Source organism: Mus caroli, chromosome 10 (assembly GCF_900094665.2).
Source record: "Mus caroli chromosome 10, CAROLI_EIJ_v1.1, whole genome shotgun sequence".
Taxonomy (NCBI): domain Eukaryota; kingdom Metazoa; phylum Chordata; class Mammalia; order Rodentia; family Muridae; genus Mus; species Mus caroli.
This window is the reverse complement of record NC_034579.1, coordinates 68,295,371-68,312,720: the sequence shown is the minus strand read 5'-3', so window position 1 is coordinate 68,312,720 and position 17,350 is coordinate 68,295,371. Positions and strand designations below refer to the sequence as shown.

The window sequence follows — 17,350 nt, the reverse complement described above, 5'->3', positions numbered from 1 at the left end:
TATATATATATATATATATATATATATATATTTCCAATTTGACTTCTTCTAACTACTTGCATGAGCATAAGTCTAGTCTAAAGCCAGTGCAGCCAACTCCACTCTTGGGTAACTCTGACCATCACCACCAGCTACTCCTCAGAGAGAAGTCAGTGACATTTGATTAGCTATTTTTCAACCGGGGAGAACATGAAGACACTATCAAATAAAAGGTGTCTTCCACTGTCACATGTATGTTGCAGGATTTTTGATCTCGCTGTGAACCTTGAGATTGTGTTATTTAATGAAGGAACCTGTTTCTAGTTGTCGTGTGGCTCAGCCCTTAGCATACTTCTTTAATACCCTCTGGCTGGAATACAGACAGACTCTTAGTACTCACCTTTAATCCCAAACAATGAAGGTAAAGTTAGTTTGTAGATGGAAGGACCCATGTTTGAAAGTGATGTCTAATTGAGTGGCAGACAAAGTGATGAATCAGAGAAATATTTGACAGAATAGGATCTGTCCAACTCTCAGGAGAAGAGAGAGAACAGGGAAGCTACTTGAGGGGCAGTGCAGAGAGAGAGAAGGGGACAGTTTTTACTGGGATAGCTTTTACAGAGACAGGTTGCAGAGAAAGAACAATCTAGACACAGGCAAAGACAGAATGAACCAGAGAATGAGAAGGAGACAGAAGATCAGAATAGATTGCCAAAGTTATTATAAGGCCAAGCAGAGTAGTTGAAGAGAAACAGAGAGAAGCTAGATTGGATCAGCCAACTTGGAGAAGAGTTTGAACCAGAACAGCTAGGTTTTACCAGCCAGCCAGAGTTCAGAAAGAGCTAAAAAGGCTGAGCTTCTTCAGTAGTAAGTCTCAGAGGTTGAAAACAATCTAGGCCTGGATAAGATTGTTAGGGAGGCTAGAAGCTTCCAGGACTTGGCCTAGGTTAGCAGACAGAGGTAGTAAGCCTAGAAGATGATAAACTATATCAGGCAAATAAAAGTTATATCTACACATATCAGTAAGAATTGGACTACTTTCCTCTTTTTAAGGCCTCAGGCCTCCCACAGCATTAAGGTAAGAAAAGCCAGCCATTCGTCACCTGGTTCTGGTGCAGTTTTGATGTACTTGATCACTTTTGTCATTCTCGCTGAGTGATCTGTATCTACTTTCCTGTCCTGACAACTTCCTACCCCAAGAGAATGAGAATTTATACACATACCCTAGAGATAACAACACAGACCAGGCTGGTACTGTTCTTGGGGGGACCCTCTTTGCCTCCCTTTGCTAAAATCATAGTTCTGTTGATCACCAAATCTAGAGGTCAAGACAAATTCTTATCCACCAGGAAGTTAAGCCAAACTCCAGTGCAGAAAAATCAAAGGTTGCTCTAGAATTGAACATTAAACCCACCTATCTCTGAAGCTCTTTTTTTTTTCACCTTAGAGTCTTGAAATTACAAACTAAACTCATTCATCCTGAGATCAATAAACTCTACATCATCTATACTGTGTATCTCTCTTTATCTGACCCCCAGAATGTTAATATTCACATTGCTATGGACTGCGGACTATACTGTATCAAAATGAAGTCCTGATTTGACCAGTCACAGCCTGTGGCAGACTCATAGCTGTCCTTCAAAGAGATTTGTTTAATGTATTTTTAAAATCCATCTTCTAGGGCTGAAGAGATACCTCAGTGGTTAAGAGCACTGGCTGTTCTTCCAGAAGTCCTGACTTCAATTTCCAGTACCCACATGGTGGCTCACAATCATCTATAGTGGAATCTGATACTGTCTTCTGACATGCAGGTGTACATGCAGAGAGAGAGCACTCATACATAAAATAAATAAATGAATCTTTAAAAAAAATCCATCTTGTAGGGTTATTTTGCAAGTCTCCATAAGTACTTCACAGCAATAAATCATTATCCTTCACAGTCCCTATGGCTTGTTCCAAAAATACACCATGAGTTTAAAAGTCCAGATGTGGCATATAGAGAGAAGGGCAGTCACCCCAGGTTCCTTACCTTCACAATTACCGTGACTGTTGCTATACCAGGTGGCATCGTCCCATAAATGTCAAAGGCCTCCACCAAGAATGTGATGCTTGCCTCCTGGTCGGGGAAGGCCTCATAATCCAAACTCCTCAGAAGAGACAATTCTCCCGTGAATGGATGCAGTGCAAAAAGGTGTTTCACTTCCGGGCTTCTGATCCGATATGACACATTGGCTCCAAGGTCAACGTCCTTGGCCTACGACAAGTTAGAGAGGAGAATGGTTACATCAGAGGGTTTCCCACTGAGGGGCTGATGGGACTGCATGAGTGCCTTAGACAGCATGGATTTCATGATAGGAAAGAGACACATGACTTGTCATTTATTGGTAAATGGGAAATGGAAAGAAGGAGAAAGAACAGACATAAGATAATGAACATGAAATATTTTTGAATAGAAATATTGAAGGAGTGATCTACATACACAGGCTCTAAAACCCCATAAGGAAATATGGACATGGTTGCTTTTCAGAAGGATGCCTTGGAAGGGCGAGGTAACATATTTACGAAGGCTTCCCCCCTGCACTTCCCTGCCTTTTGACCAGTGTCTGTTAAGCACTTTTTGTGTTGAAGGTGCAGTAAAGAGAATAAAATGAACTCTTGTGTAAAAACCATAGCCTGGAAGAGAAATAAAACATAAATACCCAAATAAAAGGGGAAAGATGATGTAGTGTCCAAAGGTGATTGATTGGAGGCCAAATGAAAAGATGGTTTTGTTTCTGTTTTTGTTTTGTAGAGGTAGAGTGGCCATTTGCCATTCAGTGGCACAGACTGGGAAAAGCTCTTCGATGGAAGGAGAAGTGTAAGAATAGAAGTGCAGAACGTTGGGTGTGTTGAATGAGCACTCATTTGGGCACATACTGCCTAGCTATTAGTCTTGCTCTCCTCTTATCATTCATGACATCACAGTAGAGTGGACCAGTCAAAGCACAGACTTTGTGTCATTTTCCTGTCGAAAACTCTCCTGTTTCCACTTTGTCTTTGACCGACACTGTTAGCTGCCTTTCTGATATTATAACAAAATTCTTCTGCTAAGTAACTCATAAAGTGGGGTTCAGTCCCTGGCCACTAAGCCCCGTGTGGGTCTGTGGAATGACAGCACATCATGGTGGTAAATGATGACCACAAGAAGCTTTATCTATGTCATGAAACCCAGGAAACAGAGAGAAACATAAGGGGCTGGGGACTCAATATCTTTCTTCAAGGACATGTTCTCTGTGTCCCAACATGTAATAATTCCACAGGCTGAGGACCAATCCTTGAGCTTATGGGCCTTGGGGGACATTCAAGATTCAAATGACAGCAATCTAATCCTCCAAAGGCTGTCACAGAACACAATGCCTTCTGGCTCTTTAGAACCTTGAACATCAATCAGCACCCCCTTCCCTGCCCCTTGACATTTTGATCGTTTTATTTTTACATGGCCTTGAATAATCCTTTCTGTTTCTCTCTTTGTCTGGTAGCTGACTTGCTTCTCAGTTCACAGTTGCAAAGGAGGTTTATCTAGTAGGAAAAAAAAATATAAACCACTCAAGGTTGTATAGAAAGTGTACCTTATAAACTTAGGACCTAGCAGTGTTGGGTGTTGTATAAAGCTGTCTGAAAATTCTCTAGAGGCTGTGAATCCATCTTGATTTGTTTTGTAACACCAAAAGATGTATATGCAAACATACACATATATGTATGTAACATATATATATAACAACAATTAGTGAAAAAGGAGGGCATACATTTGAAAGAGAATGAGAAGTATTGAAGATATTTAGAAGGAGGAAAGGAAAGGAGAAAAATGATATGATTATAATATCAAAAATAATTACTAAAAATATAGCAGATGACACAATATATAGTTGGCTGAAGAGGAATTTTCATCCAACAACATAGGTGCGCAGGCAAGGAATTGCATGCAAATATGTGATCCAGCTGAAAGCAGACATGACCCATATTACATTATTATCTGACTAGAATAGTGTCCTTGGAACACTACCTTTAACCCCTAGCAGAGAAGGTAAGGTTGACAGAACAAGTCAGAGATAGGATACACCCAACTTCCTGTGCATGGCGTTTGTGTGTGTGTGTGTGTGTGTGTGTGTTACCAGAACAGTTTTACAGAGACAGGTTGCTGAGAGAACAAGCTAGACACAGGTGAAGACAGAGAATGGGAAGGTTCCATAAGATAATAACTTATTGCCAAAGTTAGTATGAGGTCAAGTAGAGCAGTTTGGGCTGTAGCCAAGAGAAGCTGGATTGAATCAGTCGGCTTGGAAGATTAGATTGTATAGAGGCTGAAAGCTGCCAGGCCTAGGCTAGGGATTGCTAGAATAGACAAAAGTTTTAGGCTCAGCCCAAGTCATGTATTTGCACAGGTTGGGTATGACTCTCATCTCTTCCCATCATCTGAGGGGATAAAAGTTATATTTACAGTTGGGCACCTATTATGCATGAGTGTTGAAGATGTGGCTAGATGAGCAAATAGACAGGTGATTCTCTGTAGGTTAGCACAGATCATGACTTCATTTACTAATGTCTGTAACCTAGGTGAGTATTTGTTGAGGTATATCAAGAAAATCTTGATAGAAAATTTCAAGTTCTGTTCTGCAGGTGAAATATAAACATATTGAGGTTTACTCCTTTGCTGTAATATTCACAGACACTCTGTGTCAGAATTAAATGGGCTATTTCCAAAAATGAGATGTGTAGGTTAACCTGAGCTTTTGTCTAAAAAAGTCAGAAGCTGTTCATAATATTACAACTGAGTAAAAAGATTTTAATATGGAAATTCAGATAACAAGAGTTAGAAATTTGGAAAATGTGAGAATGAAAAAAAGTTAACTACAGAATAAAAAATTTTGTATATGTGTGTATAAATTATGTGGAGAAAAGTATAATAATTCATGTGTATATATGTATATGTGAATATATACATGTCTTATATGTATATACTTGAACACACATACATACATATAGTGTATATATAAATGTATATATGCATATTAATATCTGTTTGATATTTGTTGGAGCCTTATGATAGATGTGGAGGATACTTCCAAAATTAATGTAGTTTTTGAGAAAATCAGCTTTTTCTTTTTGTTGTCAATATGATAGAACCATATAACATTATTTAATATATGCAAATGTATGATGTTGCTTATGATTGCATTGCAAACTTTCTCCTTTTGATTTTATGGCTTCTCCCAGAGGAAGGTTTTCACCCAAAACACAACAAGATTTATCTACAGCTTATCTGAATTTGAGCTATTCTCAAATAGATCACATGTTTATAGTTAAACATCAATGCCTTCTCCTCACAGCTAATCTTATAATACAGATGTCATGGAGTTAATGCCTGTCTACAAACCTCTATTTGAAGAAAGGAGGTCCCGGCTGGCAGATTCTCTTCAACGACAACTGTGTACGTTGAATTGGTAAAAACAGGACTGTTATCATCAATGTCCAACACCTTGATGTACAGTGTCAGAGTTGAATGTCGAGGGTGGACTGCTCCATCTGTTGCCACAACAACCAGTTCATAGTGGTCCCTGGCTTCCCTGTTCAGCTTCACCGCTGTGTAAATGCTCCCGTTGGATGTGATGCGGAAGAGGTTGTTGAAGTTCCCCAGGCTGTAGTGAACTTGGCCGTTTATCCCAGCATCTGGGTCTGTTGCCTAAATGGAAGAAACAGAAAGGTTCGCACAACAGCTTCTGGCACGTAGTTGACAAACTGTGCCATGTTTTCTAACCAAATATTCTTTTTTTCCTCTAAATGTAAAATTAGAAGATAATAAAGGTACAATTTGCAGTCAAAAATCATGAAAAGAAATAAGCTCTGATTTAATTATATACTTAGTGAAAACAAAATAAGCTGATACCATTAGACCCAGCAATATATTATGTCAGAGAAAATGAGTGTTATAAAAATGGAAAGTTGCATGTAATTGTATTACTACGGTGGATTTTAAATGTCAAAAGTAGCACTTGGTTTTAATTAATTAAAGATAATTCACTAACGGTTTAAGATTTGATGGTTGTTTTGTTTAAGAAATTCATATAGTCATTTTCACATTTACATAAGATTGGGCACATATATTTACCTCCTTTAATCTTTATGATGATTTCTAATGAGTAAATATCTTTGGCCCCATTATGCAAATGACACCATATGGCTTAAGGAAATTAATTGTCTCACATAAAGTTCTACAAGAATTAAATACCTCAGGGGTCCTAGAATTTAGAACAATGACTTATATGTAAAACTATTTAATAAATGCTAATGAAAGGAATGAATGTTGAGTGGATTCATGGACCTGAGGTTTGAAATTAAACATATTCCCAAACTGAATTGTAATAAAAGTACAGAAATTGTCAAATCACAAGTCAGGGCTACTGTTTAATGTTAGAATATGAATCTCAAATAATAGCTGAGGATCATTGGAGCTACTTGAATCTATACTTGCTAATAGTTTTAGGCATAAAGTCATTTTGCATCAGAAATGGAAAAGTTATTTCTAATAGAATGTTTATGGAAGTACTTTTGTTTGGAAGTCAGTAAATTTATCACAATGGAGAACTTCACACCACCAGATACTATACATTTTATATCAAATGATTCTATGATTGTTTTTTCATAAATCCTTGACTCTACCTAGGAAGCTGTGAAGTAGTATATGCTTAGGTTCCAAACTATATATACTAAGTATGCAAGACAGAGGAGAGGATTCATTTTGATTTCTAAACTTAGAGATGACTGAATCTCTGCAAGGGCCGGAACGCAAGGCAGTGCATTTTAATATAATTTACATACATCTCTCATTTAGAAAAAAATGAAGTTGAGATGCAGTCATAGGGCTGGTGATGAGATGGAACAGATGATGGCCTGAGCTCAACCTCTGGAGCACGTATGGTGCAAAAACCCTCTTTGACCTCTACACATGTGCTGTGGGACATGTGTATACACTTATGCACACACTCACACATACACACACATATACACACTCTCACACGCAATACACACACTCATATATTCTCATACAAAACACACTCAAACATATTCATACACACATGCACATATGCACACACATACACACTCACACACAAATGCACACAAACACACATACATATACACTCACACATACAATTATACACAAAACACACACACACTCACATATATAGTCACACACATATACACACATACATACACTCACAATACACTCATACATAAACACACACTCACACACACAACCACAACCACAGAAATCACATATACCCTCACACACATGCACATTCACACACTCACACACATATGCACAGACACAGACACAGACACACACACACACCCTCACATACACACACATACACACATGCACACATGCACACTCACAAACTCATACACACATACATACACATTTATAATACACTCACATGTACACACACACATACAACACAATCACATACATCACACACACACACTCACACACACTTACACAACACACTATATAAACATATAATAAATAAACAGACAAAAAATAAATGAAAAGAGAAAGATGTGAATATCATGTTTATAGCTACAGTCTTCCATTTCATATGACTGACACTCAGCAAGAATTGTCCTTTAGACAAAACCACAGATGCCCTGGAGAGGTTAATCCTGATAGTAAAATAGAAAAAAAAATTACATTAATACCTGGAGGAGGAAAACGAATATAGTCAGAGAACTGAAGAGCTATGTGGAAATATTTTCCCTGAAGCTCTCTTTTGCCTAGATGAGTCCAGAAGCTGTTGGTGGATCGGTGGCACTTGCTGTCCTACAATGAACACCACGCTGCCGGGGAAAAGACTGAACTGTTTGTTTTCAGATCAAGTAAAGGAAAAAGCAATTTAATAATTTAGGTAGATTGAGATCCATACACCATTGCTCTTATGATTTTTACCCTCACCTTTCATCTCTGCAACACTTAGTAAAAAACATTCTACATCTGCATCATAATTTAAGCGACTCCTACCCAAGGGTATTTGTTCATTTCCTATAGTTCAAAGTTCACTATGACAAAGAAGTTTGATTTAACCAGTAAACCTTTCCCCCTCCTCCTCTCTCTCTCTTTCCCTCCCTGACACCCTCTGTGTGTGAGTCTGAGTGTGAGTGTTAGTGTGTGTTCAGTGTGTTAGTGTGTCTCATGTGTAAGTGTGAATGTATGAGTGTGTGTTAGTGTATGTGAGTGTGTGTTAGTATGTTTATGTATGTATGTGTGTGTTTAGTTGAGCACATCTTATTTGTATGTCCACCGATTTAACTAATGTCTCATTTCTAGCATCCAGGATAAATGTACTCTAGCTTACCATGGGTTACTGCCTTACAAACGTATTTAAATAGAAAATATTGTGTGTAAAACATTTAATACATTGATGTTCTGAGCCCCACAGGTGAGAAAGCCATTACACTGTGCAGCTTCGGTCATTTCCACTTTCAAGGGGTGCCATGTGGGGGCTGAAGCTTCCTGTGGCTGCCCAGCATCAGTAGACACTATTGTAATGAATACCACCATGATAACGATGAAACTTCAAAAATCTCAAGTTCATCTTGGACATGATACCTGTTGCTTCTGGACCATCATAAACCCAAAAGCTTGGAAGTCAATCTATAAAACACAGGAACTACATGTACTAGTATTTATTCCATTGTCAAAATAACAATAACCATACAGTTGTCAGCTCCCATGAAATAAAGGCTCATTACATAAATCTCTGCAGATGAGAAGTTCAGTGTAGGGTCACTGACTGAAAAGCTAGGTATGCGCTATCTCTGATTCTTCTGAGAGGCTCTGAGGAAATTTTGAAACTATTGACAGAGCTGGGCTGTGTAAGCAGAGAGCCTGAGATTCCTACCCATGTAAAAGTCAGAATATGAAGACTAGTGCCAACTGTCTCCACCACCATTTTCTGTACCTGTAACGTCAGGAGTGTTGATTCTGTTCTTGCAAGTTTTGAATGACTTCGCCTCTGCACCTCTTTGATTCATGCTTCAGCCATCCTGTTCTTCTTTAAAACTTGTGCAAGTATTTTAGGCTTACTTTGACAAACGGCTATACCATCCTTACAAGAACCTTTGTTTCAATCATACATTTTGCAAATATATAACAATGTCTCTATTTTATTTTTGGAAATTATTTACTTTTAGTCCACCTGTTAAGCATCTGTTTAAGAAGCTTCCTGTTAACAAAGTTTTCTGTTAGCTGGAGCATCCTCTTTAACGCTGTCTTAGTCAGGGTTTCCATTGTTGTGAACAGACACCATGTCCAAGGCAACTCTTACAAAGGCAAACATTTAATCGGGGCTAGCTTACAGGTTCAGAGGTTCAGTCCATTATCATCATAGAAGGAAACATGGGAGCATGAAGGCAGACAAGGTGCTGGCAAAGCTGAGAGTTCTACATCTTCCTCTAAAGGAAGCCAGGAGTACACTGGCATCCAGGCAGCTACAAGGAGGGTCTCAAAGCCCACCCCCCAGAGTGATGCACCTCCCCCAACAAGGCCACACTTCCTAATAGTGCCCTTCCCTGGGCCAAGCAGATTTAAGCCACTGCAAACACATTCCATAACTTTTAAAAAATTAATCTATATTTGCTTAAGTATAATGAACTTTTTAAGTACACAGAGATATCTTTGTCTCATCCCCTCATCCTTAGGTGACTCCTTGCATGGGTACCCACTGTGAAAGAATATGTGTATATTTGACTGTATATTCTGCAGCAATTAACTCTGAAGTTCAAGCTGCTCAAATATGCAGCTAACAGGGACAAAAGGACAGAATATGCATGAAAGCTACTTCCTTTCTTCCTTCTGTGTCTCCCAATCACTGAGCAAGATGAATGAGGTTGTGATTCAGGCACTGGGGCCAGACTCAGTCACTTACTGTTACATAGGAGGAAGTCGGTGTGAGACCAGAGAGCTATCCGTCGAGTTTGTGTTATGAATAGTACTGTCAAGAACTTTGCCTGGATGCTTAATGTCTACCAGAGCAGCTCACTGTGTGCAATGCTATAATGGAGTCATTCATCTTCTTACAGATCAATTAAAAGTTAATTAAAATTGTTAATAAGAAAAATCACACTTCACGACTTGTACTACATCAAAGCAAGAAACAGGAATGCCTGCAACTTTATAATCATCTGTCCATGGTATACTCTCTTTAAAAAATATATGTCTTACTGTGGCCTAATTTGAGGTAAGTTTTTTAGGGGCATGCATATGGTGGGGAGATTGGTTGAAAGTCTCTGACCAAATAAACAATTTGAAGATTGAAACAAGGGTTTCATTGGAGAGAAGTTTAGATATGTGCTAGAAAGACAAACATCACAGTTAAGTCACTGAAATCCAAGTTAGAGCATATGTTAATGTTATCCAAACAGTTATTTAAGACAGAGGCCAGAGGCCATGCAAAATTATTTGCTAAACAAATCCTCTTTATGAACAATTTTGCATCAATGTTTTTTTCCATGCTGCTTGCCAACAAAGTTAGGAATTATAGTTCTTGAGCATTCAATTCACACTCTCCTTTACGATATTGTTATTTTTACTCATTGTCTTTTTACTTAAGAGATCTACATCTTTCTCTTAAGTAAATGAAGCTCATTGTGTCCACCAAACTTGTAGAAACCTTAAATCTTTTTGATATTTTATGAGACAGTCTTGTCCTCTGTAGCCCAGGCTGACCAAGAATTCAGCTTGAATGTGAGCCACGTAGTTCGATCTCTTGAGTCCTTGGAACATGGCTATGAGCTAACATCACAGAATTTCTGAGAGTGGAACATATTGAGATAAAACCCTGAAAGAAGGCTAGATGTGTTTGGCCTACTGCTGAGACACCTGAGTGGTAGGTCCCCTAGGTAATATGCTAGCAATTGATGGCAAGTTAAAACGTATCCATCATTACATTCAAATTATTTAGAGAGAATTATTTGTGTCCCACAACAAAAATTTTCTACAAGTATCCAGGTGATGACACACAGGAGGGTATCACGGCTACCTTGAAGGCATGAACTACCATGTGGCACCTCGTTATGGTGGTGTGAGGGTGACAGCGAACTTTGCTCCCTCTTTGCTTGTCCTCTGCAGCAATTTCAGAGGCTGTGCCCTCCTTTCTCACTCAGAGAAGGAGCTGTGGGAGCTGCAGAAGAGGAGGGCATCTGGGCACCAGCCAGAGAGTCTTTAATGACATTACTAGTAGAGATGCCGTCTATTATCTAGCAACTTCAAACTCTATAAAACAGTAGCTGGCTTATGCTGATCTTGCTCAAGAGCTGTGATGATTCGTATAAGAAGAAAAGAAGCAATTTAATGACTCAGAGGGAGGATAAACTTTCCCTCTCCTGGTACAAATACCTAATCATTATAACTGAATAGAGGCAGGCAAACTTACTAGGTAACCATATGTAACCCAAGAGTTCAAGATATCTTAAACCACAGCCAGAGTGAACAGTTTCCACAATACTGTGTCACTGAGATCTCAGGCTTTAGGTCTCTGAAAGGTTTGGCTTTCTAGCTTATAATCAGTGTGATGGTTTATATATGCTTGGCTCAGGGAGTGGCACTATTAGAAGGTATGGCACTGTTGGAGTAGGTAGGTCATTGTGGGCATGGGCTTTAAGAACCTCATCCTATCTGCCTGGAAGTCCATCTTCCACTAGCAGCCTTCAGTTGAAGCCTTGTTGGGAGAAGTGCATCACTCTGGGAGTGGGCTTTGAGACCCTCCTTGTAGCTTCCTGGACGCCAGTCTGTTCCTGGCTTCCTTTCGAGGAAAATGTAGACCTCTCAGCTCTGTTGTACCATGCCTGCCTAGATGCTGTCATGTTCCTGCCTTGATGATAATGGACTGGACCTCTGAACCTGTAAACCAGCCCCAATTGAATATTGTCCTTTATAGGACTTTGCCTTGGTCATGGTGTCTGTTCACAGCAATAAAGCCCTAACTAAGCCAGTCAGTTTTTCCATAATGGCTGAATGGCCTTGACAGTCTTTTTGTTGTTGTTGTTGTTGTTGTTGTTGTTTTCTGCTCATTCCTCATCTAGGAATTGATGTTAGTCTTTGGTATCTATTTTACTAACTCCTGTGGGCTCTGTATTAGGTTAGCAACATGTTGTTTCACATCAAAATATTGTCCATGATTACTGTCAGTGAATTTTCTGATCCCTATTATAAATTAATTTAAATACATAGGTTGTGTCCCAATTTGAGAACTTTTTAGTAGAATATGTGTATTGGCTGGTTTTGTGTGTCAACTTGACACAAGCTGGAGTTATCACAGAGAAAGGAGCTTCAGTTGGAGAAGTGCCTCCATGAATTCCAGCTGTGAGGCATTTTCTCAGTTAGTGATCAAGGGGGGAGGGGCCCCTTGTGGGTGGTACCACTCCTGGGCTGGTAGTCTTGGGCTCTATAAGAGAGCAGGCTGAGTAAGTCAGGAGAAGCAAGTCAGTAAGTAACATCCCTCCATGGCCTCTGCATCAGCTCCTGCTTCCTGACCTGCTTGAGTTCCAGTCCTGACTTCCTTTGGTGATGAACAGCAATATGGAAGTATAAACGGAATAAACCCTTTCCTCCCCATCTTGCTTCTTGGTCATGATGTTTGTGCAGGAATAGAAACACTGACTAAGACAGTATGTCAGGCTAGTTTTATCCTTGTATGTCTGTATTTTATTTTCCTTAGACTCTATTAACTCTGATATTTTGATGATAATCTGGGAATTTTAGTGTTGACCTGCCAAAGAACTCATATATAAAATGCACCTGTTTGTTCATGTAACATTATTACTGTAGCAAGTTATAATTAGAAGGAAATTATCTGATTCAAATAATATCTTAGACATTATATGAAAGAGCAATGAAGATCAAAGCTTTCTTGTGTGCTTGTAAGTGTATTGTAGCAATTATAAAGGTGTGAGCTATCACAGAGCACGTAATTGTGTGTATGCATGTGTGTAAATATGCATATCCATGTGCATGTGAGATGTTCCACGTGTGTACGTGTGTTCAAGTATGTGTTTATGTGCATATTTGTATGTAGGTTATACATATGTGTGTATTATTGTGGGAGAATACATATATGTTTGAGCACGTGCATGGACTTATATACATGGGTATGTATGCGTGTTATGTGTGGGTATGTATGTGCATGTGCACATGTGTGTGAACATGGGTATGCATGTGTGTGTGTAGATGTATGTATGTATATGGGTTCATGTGTATGTGTGCATGCAGCATATTTGATGTGTATCTGCAAATGAACATGTACATTCTTATATGTATGAGTGTATGTTTGTTTGAATGAGAACCATTTCCCTAAGGTCACATATTTGAACACTGGATTCCCAGTGCTAGTGATGTCTGTGAAGTTAGTGGTAGTGATGTCTGCAAAGTTATGGGATTTTTAGGTGGGGTTTAACTGGAGGAAGTACAGCACAAGGGGGCAGGATTAGAGTGTGCATTGCCTTATCCCATTTCTAGTTCATGTTCTTTGTGTAGTTAAAGCTATATTGTGTCAGCTTCCTGCTCTGGTTGTCTAGACCCATGCTTCCCCCACCATTACAGACTCTCCACCTGCTGCTGTGAGTGAAATAAACTCCTTTATCTATGAATCACTTTTAGTGATCAGGCCATGTATTGTATATGTGTGCAGGAACATATGTATATATGTGCATGTACATGTATGTGTGGATACATGTGTGTATGTGGGTGTGTGTTCATGCAGAGGACAACTTTGCATGTTGCCTAAGTCACTGCCCATATTATTTTTGAGACAGATGATCTCAATGACCTGGAGCTTGCCAAGTAAGCTAGGTATGCTGGCTTGATGGGTAAAATCCAAGGATCCTCTTGTTTCTCCCTCTGCAGTGCTGGAAAGACAAGCTGCTCTAACCACCAGACTTTCCCATGTGAGTTCTGGGGATTGAACTCAGGTCTTCTACTGACTGAAACACCTCCTCTGCTCTTCATAAAAGTGACCATTTATTTTATGTATTCTTGTTGTTGTTATTGTATATGTATATATCTACTTCGAGGTGGATACAGATATAGATGACTTAATTTAAAAAAAACCTGTCTTTTTAGGCAAATGTTTTACCCCTGTGTCATCTCTCTGGCCTTATACAGAGCTTTTCTGCCACACAAATTTAGATATTAGATTAGATACATGAAAGAGAAAATTTCAATGAAGAGCTGTATATGAAGATGTCATAGATATGGTCACACAGAAATGTCTACTCAGTCTGTCCTGGGAGAAATCATCTCAAGATGCTCATTTTCATTTTAAAGTAATTTCACCATGGCCTGAGAAACAGATGTGTGTGTCTGTGTGCAAGTGTTTATGACCTGGTCTTAAATTCACTGCCATGATAGATTAAAGGGTGCAAGAATTATCTCACACAGAGCATGCCTTTACTCATAACTACTGCAGGCTGTCCCCACACATTTGGAAAGATAAATTCTGCCCACAGGAATCAGTAAATAGTATTTCTACACATAAAAGTTTTGGCAGCTGCCCATATTTTTCTCCAAAGCTACGTCTCTTTTTAGTGTTCTTAAATTCTTTCTATTCTATCATTGGGAAACCACAATTAAGCTGTTGTAAAGAGTTTAGATATTTTCCTGGCTTCTATTCCTTGGCTCCACCAATTTCAAATAGCTTTCTTCCCACTAAGGACCCCTGTCACCTCATATTTATTTGGCTTCCTAACATGTTATAATTGCCTACTTACCTGCCTGTCTCCTACACTATACTTCAAACAGCCAAGGAAAGAAGTATGCCTTTTTATCCTTGACTTCCTATTCGCATCCTTTATGTATGCCCAATAAATATTTGTTGAATAAATGTTTAATTAAGGATTTCCTACCAAGCAATGGGTGGCTTTCTTGAACTTTTGCTGACCCTCCCAACATCCAAAACATTTACTCCTATTTACACAGTAAGTTGTGCTTTATCACAGCATTCAAGGATCCACAGGATCTCCTCCTCTGTCTTTACCCATGCATATCCACAACTAACCCTTTGATACAATCTCCATCTTATTTATGCTTTGAATGTGTGATTCAGCTTCCAGGTGTCTCTGCAATCTCACTGGGTGATTCCCTCTCCCGCCAGAGCTACACCAAAGTCTCTGTACACTCCATTCCATGCTTGTGTTACTTTAGACAGGAGAGTTCTAGAACAGCCCTATTGAGAAGCAACAGTCTCCTGACTGAGGGAAAGAAAGGGGATAATCCAGCCCTGCCTCTCCCTGTTTCTGCTTAGAAGAGAACATCTCCACCATCACTTCATTGGTCAGGACATATCACATAACTGAGGCTGATACCAGAAGGTGAAGAAGCTAACCTCAGAGAGGGAGAACTGATGTGGGAAACAAGCATGCTATCTACTTGCCTCGCTTGTCCTAAAGTGCAGTTGGATCCCTCATGTCTTCCCTGAGAGGCTGCTTTGTCTCAGATAGTTCTCAATCTTTTCACTGAGCTTCCAGATCCTTCCAGCTCCTAGCAAAAGTCTTTTTAAAATTGCTTTCCCAAAGCATTGTGTGATTATGCCTTAGACGTGCAAACTACAGCTCACTGTCTAGCACACTGTGGTTCCAGCGAGAGGTAGTATTAGAGAAATGAACCTGTGGGCTGTTTGGAGAGAAGAGAAGAGAAACAAGAAGTTGAAGCAGGGGCAAGAATATGAAGAAAATTAACACAGACAGGCAAGTGAGAGGAAAAAAAATCACTGAGGAATTTGGTAGATGAAGATGTCAAATTAAGCAAGTCATTTTGGGATGCCCCCACACAGCCTATAGAACTTGTAATGAAAGGATTCAGATTAATGCAGGTAATTAAAGGGAGAGCATTGTGTAGGAGCCATGCTTAAATATTTGCATCCTCATTTATAACATGATGGCAGACAGTCTGAGATTAATGCTTTGGAGCTTCACTAAAGGTTGTCCAGTTCATATTTACATTACCTGTATGATGGTGTTTCCAGACTCCCTAATAGGCTTTCTGCAATTCTACAATAAGGCCATTTCCTTTTTGCTCTCAGACTTTCCAAATGAAATTGGGAGCTAAAAGGAAGCCCCAAAAAGGCTTCACCCCCAAATTTATCTTATGTTCTTCTTTTACAGGGTGTCACATCCTGTCATTGTTTCCTTTCCTGTTGCTGTGATAAAAAATATCCTGACAGAGACAACTTAAGGGAGAAAGGATTATTTTAGTCTGCAGTTCCGAGTTGAGGTCCCTCCTAGGTGAGTAGTCACTGTAGAAGGTGCTTAATGCAGTCATGATTTCGTACAGAACAACATTCCCAAACTCAGCTTATACTCTCCTATTTTATATAGGGCAGGATTTCTCACCAGGCAACATGCCCACTCATGGTAGTTGGGTCAACCCATCTCAGTTAAAGCAATCAAAATAACCCGTCACAGACCTTTAGTCTCTAGATTCTAGATTATATCAAGCTGAGATCATTAAAAAATATCACACTTGCTCTTTCATAACTCTAAAATGAGTTTAGTGTATATGACTCTATTCCTTGAGGTGGTTAGAAACCCACAGTTAGAATTTATATTTGAAAATATTACCTTTATTCTATTTTTTAAAGTGGTATTGGGAAAGTCTAGGACCTAAATATTTTTTTTCCAAAATAACCATGCTATCTTATGCCTGGTCTGTCTAAGGTACTCCAACCACTTCCTAAGCTTATTACTCTGCAGCTCAAGTGTATTGTCATCCAGAAACATCAGACATTAAAAGAGAACACTGAGTGCACAAGTATAACCATCTAACCAATTCCTTATTAATATTTTCGACAATTTTAACTATTCTTGTGATTGCCATTTTCATTGCTGGTACAGAAATAACCAACATAAACAATGCAATCTGTTTCATCTCAAAGCTGTCAGTTTACCACTGTTGTGGTTTTGTCTTTTGCTATGTATTGTAATTCTAAATACTAGACCCCAGAGCTAGTTATCCCCAGAGATGAGAGAATCTGTCCTAATACAAAGTGATGCTATGCCACCTTACTCCTTAATTTAAAACTGTTGGTTAAAGAAAGAAGCTAGACCGGGGCCTAGCAAACACATATGTGGATGCTCACAGTCAGCTATTGGATGGATCATAGGGCCCCCAATGGAGGAGCTAGAGAAAGTACCCAAGGAGGTAAAGAGATCTGCAACCCTGTAGGTGCAACAACATTATGAACTAACCAGTATCCCGGAGCTCTTGACTCTAGCTGCATATGTATCAAAAGATGGCCTAGTAGGCCATCACTGGAAAGAGAGGCCCATTGGACACACAAACTTTACA

General features: G+C 39.2%; 1 protein-coding gene across 11 annotated transcripts in view; it reads right to left on the bottom strand.

Annotated features, from left to right (window-relative positions):
• The window catches only part of Pcdh15 (protocadherin related 15), a 1,443,104-nt gene that overhangs the window by 178,592 nt on the left and 1,247,162 nt on the right, over window positions 1–17,350 (bottom strand). For all 11 annotated transcript variants that reach the window (XM_029482520.1, XM_021175219.2, XM_021175220.2 and 8 more), the window contains 2 exons: window positions 5,393–5,698; window positions 2,009–2,233 (listed from right to left, as the gene is read on the bottom strand). In XM_029482520.1, the coding sequence (XP_029338380.1) occupies window positions 2,009–2,233; window positions 5,393–5,698 (531 nt within the window). The remainder of the gene's footprint in view (window positions 1–2,008; window positions 2,234–5,392; window positions 5,699–17,350) is intronic.